The 7,802-nt window shown below is 52.4% G+C and overlaps 1 protein-coding gene across 6 annotated transcripts in view; it reads left to right on the forward strand.

Moving 5' to 3' along the window:
* Positions 1–3,273: 3,273 nt before the first annotated feature.
* Positions 3,274–7,802, forward strand: part of CHKA (choline kinase alpha) — a 69,487-nt gene continuing 64,958 nt past the window's right edge. For 4 of the 6 annotated variants that reach the window (XR_001827654.2, XM_037741523.1, XM_037741525.1 and 1 more), the window contains exon 1: positions 3,305–3,832. Coding sequence is in view for 5 of the 6 variants with exons in the window: in XM_037741523.1 (XP_037597451.1) it covers positions 3,495–3,832 (338 nt within the window). In the remaining variant the exon portion in view is untranslated. Of the gene's footprint in view, positions 3,833–7,802 lie in introns of all 6 variants that reach the window. The other 2 variants (XM_017536959.2, XM_017536960.2) reach the window with 1 other exon arrangement.

A 7,802-nucleotide genomic window follows, 5' to 3' on the forward strand; every position in this document is an offset into this window, starting at 1 on the left:
TTGAGAAGGAGTCTTGCTCTGTCACCAGGCTGGAGTGCAGCGGCGCAATCTCGGCTCACTGCAGCCTCCTCCTCCTGGGTTCAAGCGATTCTTCCGCCTCAGCCTCCGGAGTAGCTGGGATCACAGGCGGATGCCACCATGCCTGGTTAATTTTTTTGTATTTTTAGTAGAGACAGGGTTTCACCGTGTTGGCCAGGATGGTCTCGATCTCTTGACCTCGTGATCCGCCTGCCTCGGCCTCCCAAAGTGCTGGGATTACAGGCATAAGCCACCATGCCCAACTAGATTTTTTTACCCATAATATTACACTCAAAATCCTACAAATGAGGATGGGAGGAGTGCCTGCCCCATCCACCAGACACATGGGTATTCTAGTCACCTGGCTTTCTCTGAGCCCTCTGGACCCTGGGCTCTGGCTATGGATGCTTAGGCCAAATGTATGGTAGAAGGGTCAGTCCAAGTCAGACCACACTTGGGCTCAGAGACCTCCAGAAAGCTGCTGAACCTACGCAGCCTTTTGCTGACAGAGCTTCCTGGGCTGGGGCCACACTCAACATTTAGGGAAGGCCGAGCTCCGCGTCACTCTGCTAGCTGGGACTGTAACCCGATCTTCAGCGTGGAGGACTGCAGCTGGGTGGCTTCTGTGCTCTCATCAATATTTTAAGAACTGCAGTAGGGGTGCTTGGTCCTGGGTGTGACCTGGGAGGGGGTGCAAGCACAGCCTTGCCAGGGCTCTGCTTCTCCAGCCTGCAAGGGAACCCCCACTGTGCCAAATGTCTAGTGCTTCCCGGGCCAAAGGTGCTTATGGTGCAGAAGGCCAGAAGGACAAGTTTCCCCTTAATGGGGTCCTGGGTGGAGTCCCAGGTCCTACTGGCTTTAGAGAATGGTTTTACCCCTGGTGAAGCTCCCTTTTCAATCTCTGCCTCCTGGGTTCCAGCGATTCTCTTGCCTCAGCCTCCTGAGTAGCTAGGACTACAGACTCCCAAAGTGCTGGGATTAGAGGCAGAAGCCACCGCACCCAGCCCAAATTCTTTTCTTATACGACATTGTCTTCCCAGGCTGTGAATTGCTACAAGTGTCTGCATTATTCATCTCTGAAAACCAACCACCGGCAGAGGCAGCACCATACAGTGCACTGCAGGCAACAAAATGGGTGCTTCTTTTGTCCTCTGCATTTTGTATACATTCTCTCATTCAATGCTTACAATAGCCTGGTGCTCTGGGCATAATCCCCATTTTATAGTTGAGGAAACTGAGGCTCAGCCCAAAGTCATAAGTTAATAAGTGCTGAGCCAGGATCTCACTGATTCATACATTCAGCAAATAGGGTCTCACTCTGTTGCACAGGCTGGAGTGCAGTGGGTGCCTTGACCTCCCAGGCTCAAGCAATACTCCTGTCTCAGCCTCCCAAGTAGTTGGATTAGTGTGAGCCACCATGTCCTGTTAATTTTTTTTCGTTTTTACTTTTTGAGATGGGGTCTTGCTATGTTGGCCAGGCTGGTCTCAAACTCCTGGCTCAAGTGATCCTCCTGCCTTGGCCTCCCAAAGTGCTGGGATTACAGGCGTGAGCTGCCATGCCTGGCCATGAGGCAACCTCCTACTCCCACAGGGAATGGTAATCCCATAAAAATATCTCAGGGTTTTCATAACAAAACAAAGCAGATGCCAGAAAGAGTTATTTCAAATTATAGAGCCACTCCTTACTTTAGTGTCCCCTCCTCCTGGCCAGATTTCTGGCATTCCTTTGAGCTTATCAGACTGGTGCCAGGGGGCAGTGGGACAAAGGGCATGCCACCTGGGCAGGCCAGTGGCATGGCTCCACTTCCCTGTGAGCTGGTATTTTTAGAGGAAAGTCTTTGGCTCCTTTATCCAAATGGCCTCCCCAGACTGAAGCCCTTGGCTTCTCAGCCTTTCAAATATCCAGTGAGATTCCCACCTTGGCTGGCCTCTGTCCCAGAGGACTTGGTCTCTCCTAGCTCCCTGCAGGTCAACTTCCAGGCCTATTGCCACAGCAGCCTTGTAAAATTTAGTCCCCTTTCATTTTTATTCTTTGTTCAATAAGACCATTCTTCTTGGGGCAAGTTCAGCCAAGTACACACTCTAAAAGATTTTTGCTTCTGGCAGACTGTGAACTCCCTGCATGGAAGCCATTTCCTGTGAGCCAGGCACTGGATTTCCTAAGCCTCTGGCAGCCCAGGAACCTCGTTTCAGCTCATGTCCCATAAAATGGGGTCCGTAATTTTCATATTTATCTGTACCTCACTTCCAGGAAGGACAAAAGCAGCAGGGCAAAGAGCAGTGAGGAACATGGGGCAGTGTGTGGCAAATGGGAGCAGGGGGCCTTGCCCCCCTACCCCGGCAAAGGTGTATTAGTCACGGTCACAAGGCTGTTTCCTGAGGGGGACGGGGAGGAAGGTGACAGCGTCCACAACGCCAGCAGCCCCGTGGCACGCACCTTTGGCCTGTGCTCTGGGCAGTAGCGGCAGCTCAGTGGCGGGGATGATGCCCCTCCCTCGCCGGTCCCTGGGCCTCCAGCCCTGAACGTCTAGGCCCGAGCATCCTCAGCACCACGGACAGGGAAACTGAGGCTGCAGGGGGCGTGCAGAGGGCTGGGTCTGGGTAGCTGGCGCGCAGTCCGGCCCAGCCTGGCCCACCGTGTGGCCTGGAGCCCGTCACCTCTTCCCTCCTTCGGGCCTCGGTTTCTTAGTAATTCCTCGGGCTCAGCGTTTGACGGGCGAGAACGCGCCTTGCACAGCACTGGGAAATGTTACAAAATGACATCCACTGAGCCCCAGGAGGCGGCGGCTCGCCCAAGGTCACGCGGAGAGGGCCGTAGCCTCCAGACACCTTTCCTGCCTGTCCCTGCCAGGCCTCTGATGTCATGGGGCTTCCGAAGGATCCAGGGAAACTTTCAGCTCCCAAAGCCAACCCCGGGGTCCTCCGAGGCTTTGGAGCCTCCCCTGCTCTGCCCAGTCCGGCTCCGTTCCACCCCGGAGCTGCTCTGCCGGCGCCCCCCGCGCCTCGCTCCCCCTCTCCTCCTTCCCTGCGACCGGGGGCGCCCCCTCCACGCCCCGCCCCCTCCGCCCAGGCTCAGCTCCCTGAGGCCGCAGCGCTCCAGGAGGGGGCGGCGCCGCAGCCAATGGGGAGGCGGCGTGGCGGGGGCGGCGGCGGTTGTGATGCGCCGGGCCGGCGGACGGCGGCCAATGAGCGGCGAGCGCGAGGGCGGGCTGTGACGCGGCTGGCGCTCCTCGTGCGGCGGCCGCATTAGAGCTAGCGCAGCGAACAGCAGCACATCCCCGCGCCACAGCCGCCGCAGCCGCAGCCGCCCCGCGCGCCCAACCGCCGCGGCCCGCCGTCCCCCGCCCCGCCGGCCGGCCAGTCAGAGAGCGGCGAGCGGCCTCCCGCCTGGCCCCCAGAAGCGGGCGTTCGGCCGGACCCTGAGCCTCGTCCTCTCGCGCTGCGGCCGCCCGCGCCTCGTCGGCCGCCTGTCCGGCATGAAAACCAAGTTCTGCACCGGGGGCGAGGCGGAGCCCTCACCGCTCGGGCTGCTGCTGAGCTGCGGCAGCGGCAGCGCGGCCCCGGCGCCCGGCGTGGGGCAGCAGCGCGACGCCCCCGGCGACCTCGAGTCCAAGCAGCTGGGCGGCCGGCAGCCGCCGCTCGCGCTGCCCCCGCCGCCGCCGCCGCCGCTGCCGCTGCCCCCGCCGCCCCCGCCGCCGGCCGACGAGCAGCCGGAGCCCCGGACGCGGCGCAGGGCCTATCTGTGGTGCAAAGAGTTCCTGCCCGGCGCCTGGCGGGGCCTCCGCGAGGACCAGTTCCACATCAGTGTCATCAGGTCGGTGGCGGCGGGGCGGGGGGCCACGGGCCGGTCAGGTGACGCGGGCGGGGCCGGGGGCCGGGGCCGGGGACCGCAGCCGGCGAAAGCCCTCCTTTCCCCAGCCCTCGGGACATCCCGGCGAAGCGGTCCCGCGGCCGCCGCAGGCCGTGCGCTGGCAGGCTTTTGTAAAAACGTCGGTTTCAGGAGAAAAGGGGTGTATTCTAGGAGAACAATACCGTTCTATCACGAAGTGCGTGCGGTGCTGAAGCTTAAGATGGGTCTAGAAAGTCTGCGGCTTAGGGCCTTGGATGAAGGTGGGGTGTTGTGTCTGGCTTTAAAAACAGGATCACTTTTAAAACTTTTTTCTGCTGCTTTCTCGAGTTCGAGATCTGATGTTTTTCCCGTCTGAAGGAGTCATTTGTTAGTGGAGGAGTAGTATTTTCTCATTCCGTAAGAGACTGTTGAGACATCATATAGCTGTTAGTAGACAAAGGTGGGAGGCGTGGCTCCTAAGAGTAAGGTAGAAATATTTTTTCCTTTGTTTTTTTTTTTTTTTTTTTGACGGAATCTTGCTCTGTCCCCAAGCTGGAGTGCAGTGGCGCGGTCTCTGCTCACTGTAACCTCCGCCTCAGCCTCCTGAGTATCTGGGATTACAGGCACCTACCACCACTCCCGGCTAATTTTTTGTATTTTTAGTAGAGAAGGGTTTCACCATATTGGCCAGGCTGGTCTCGAATTCCTGACCTTTTGATCCACCCTCCTCGGCCTGCCAAAGTGCTGGGAATACAGGCGTGAGCCACCGCGCCCGTCCATTTTTTCCTTTTTTAAAACCTGATAATATTTCATCTTAAATTTGAATTACAGAAGTACATGTGTAGTTATTCAAACTTAACAGAAAAATATAAATACCCCTTTTTTTCACCAGTCTGCTCCCAAGAGATAGCCATTCAACGTAGTGTGTGTATCCTTCTATTGAGAAGTTTAAGAATGTCTTTCCAGCGGCACTGACTCAGGCCTGTAATCCCAACACTTTGGGAGGCCGAGGCATGCAGATCACTTGAGGCCAGGAGTTTGAGACCAGCCTGGCCAACATGGTGAACCCCATCTCTACAAAAAATACAAGAATTAGCCTGGGCTACATGCCTGTAGTCCCAGCTACTCAGGAGGCTGAGGCAGGAGAATTGCTTGAACCCAGGAGGCGGAGGTTGCAGTGAGGAAAGATCTGTGCCATTGCACTCCATCCTGGGCCACAGAGTGAGACTCTGTCTCAAAAAAACAAAAACAAAAACAAAACAAAATACCGAAAAAATGTATTCCATCATTTTCTGCTAATTTTCTTTGAACTGGCTGACCAAGTTGTGTGCAGTATCTAAGAACTTGCTGGCTGGCTGCCAACAGTAATCCCCAAATCCAGTTTTGGTCATTTGATTCCTTTTCCGGGCCCACTGTCTTTCACCAGAGCTGCCAATGCAGCAAAATTAACTCTTTGAGCTTCACTTCCTCTTTGTGCTTCAGCCCCTCTGACAGTCATGCTTAAGAGCTAAGAGTGAGATTTAAAAGGCAGTTGGTAAGGAAACAGAAAAGAAAACCGAAGGTGTTTAGATAATCCCTGAATTGCTTAATGACACTTAAAAAATATGCAGCTTTCTCCAAGGTTTACTTTAATCCACTTTTAGTTAGGCCTGAAAATTCTCAACTAGAAGGGGGATCATTCTAGGCCATGTACTCATCAGTCTGTGAAGTGAAAAACCTAGAGGAGAAGTGACACCTGAAGTCAGTGGCTGTTTACTGCCTTCAAAGCCTGACTTCCAGGTCTCTGGTGTCCCCCTCTCCTGCACCAGTGCTCTAGCCTACGGCCTGTGAAAATGTTTGGGTACCCTAGATCCAGCCTTAAGACATTTTCATGGCCTTCTCCAGGGAGAGTCACTCATTGGTTAAACTTTTGCATTTTGCTCAAACCACGTATTAGGAAAATGCTGAGGATGTCTTGTTTCTTTTCTCCAGGAGTTAGTAGTCTTGGAAAACACAGCTTTCCTTTTGGATTGGATGATCTTTTTACATAATGTGGCAAGAGTGTACACTATTTCAGTCCTGTGTTCTGGAAGAATTGTAGAAGAGAAATGTAGTTATGGAATAATTTTAATAAGGAGAAAAAAGATGATTTAGGACATGAGAAAGTGATGTCCAGCTTTAAAAAAAGACAAGGGCATTTGGAGGTTGAGAGGAGAGGAATTCACTTGGTTGAAATTCAGTGATTCTTTGTAGGCAGTTGCAGTTATTATGTCTCCAGCTCTCAAATTTTATTGACGTTTCCCAATCTGATTCTGGGGTGTGTGTGTGTGTGTGTGTGTGTGTGTGTTTTTCTGAGAGAAGGTCTCACTCTGTTACACAGGCTGGAATGCAGTGGTGTGATGGCAGCTTCCTACAGCTTCAACTTCCCAGGTTCTGGTGACCCTCCCACCTTAGCCTCCCAAGTAGCTGGGACTACAGGCACACACTGCCACTCCTGGCTAATTTTTGTAGCGATGGGGTTTTGCCATGTTGCCCAGTCTGGTCTTGAACTCCTGGGCTCAAGCAATCCTGCTTCAGCCTTCCAAAGTGCCAGGATTATAGATGTGAGCCACCACACCTGGCCCCAGTCTGTTTCTGGAGCTCCATGTTTCACTGAGTGCCAGTGCATCTGCAGGAGTTTATCAGATTTCACCACCTCAACTCAGTGCATTCAACCTATTCCAGATTTAACCCTTTGGCTCCTCTCCGCCCAGGAATGTGTTTCTGCTTTCTCTCTGCGTTCGTGACAGCAGCCTGGCTAGAGCCCCAGCATCATTTCTAACTCTGTGTTCCCCCAGAAATCCCTTTTCTGCATGCAGTGGTAACTCAGACCTGATGAACTTTTTGTATCTCCTACCTTCTGCCTGCTCCCTTTGCTGTCCTTGCTTAGACGCTGTAACAGGAGGTGGTTGTGCATCTTCTTGCCTTTTGTGGGTTCCTCCTAATTCATTCTATATCCTGTTGCTGTGGATTTTTCAAATATTGGAAAATAAAATCCAAACCTGTTTGCATGGTCTAAACTTGAGTCCTAGCCTACCTTTTTATTTTATTTATTTATTTTTTTGAGATGGAGTTTTGCTCTGTCACCTGGGCTTGGAGTGCAGTGGTGCAATCTCAGCTCAATGCAACCTCCACCTCCTAGGTTCAAGCGATTCTCCTGCCTCAGCCTCCCGAGTAGCTGGGATTACAGGTGCGCAGCACCATGCCCAGCTAATTTTTGTATTTTTAGTAGAGATGGGGTTTCACCATGTTGGTCAGGCTGGTCTTGAGCTCCTGACCTCAGGTGATCTGCCTGCCTCGGCCTTCCAAAGTGCTGGGATTACAGACTTGAGGCTCGCACCCTGCCTGGCCTAACTTTTTAGACTGGTTCTTTTTGTTGTTACTGTTTTAAAATCACTCCTTCCCCCGAACCACAGCAACTAACATTGAGCTAGTTGCACTGGACCCTGCATTTTCTGAATGAGCTTTGTGTTTTCAGTTACCAGGCCTTTCTTTGCCCCTACCGTCTGCTTGGCAGCCTTTCCCCTGGTGTCTCCTTTTAAAATTCCTCCTTCAAGTCTTAACTCAGAAAGAACCAGACATAATGAGTTTCTTTCCCATCTGTGTCTCCTTCTTAGCACTTTGGGCTTTGTTAATTATCACAACCCTTAATAGTTTGTGTGTGTTTATACATTCCATTCTCTTGTTAGATTGAATTCCTAGAGGGCATTTCATATTCAACTTTGTATCTCTAGCACTAGAATAGTACTTGAGATACAGGCACTGGATAAGTGTAGAAATTACATATAAGAACAGAAATAATTTTCAGTTTCATTTTTCAAGATAAAATTTTATTTACACTTTGTTTTTACTGGAAAGTGTGGTTCCTTAGGTGGCTGGCTTGCTGGCTTTCTTTTTCTTCATTTTTAAACCAATACACTTAATTTTTTTTTTTTTT

Source organism: Cebus imitator, unplaced genomic scaffold (assembly GCF_001604975.1).
Source record: "Cebus imitator isolate Cc_AM_T3 unplaced genomic scaffold, Cebus_imitator-1.0 Scaffold102, whole genome shotgun sequence".
In the NCBI taxonomy this organism is placed as follows: domain Eukaryota; kingdom Metazoa; phylum Chordata; class Mammalia; order Primates; family Cebidae; genus Cebus; species Cebus imitator.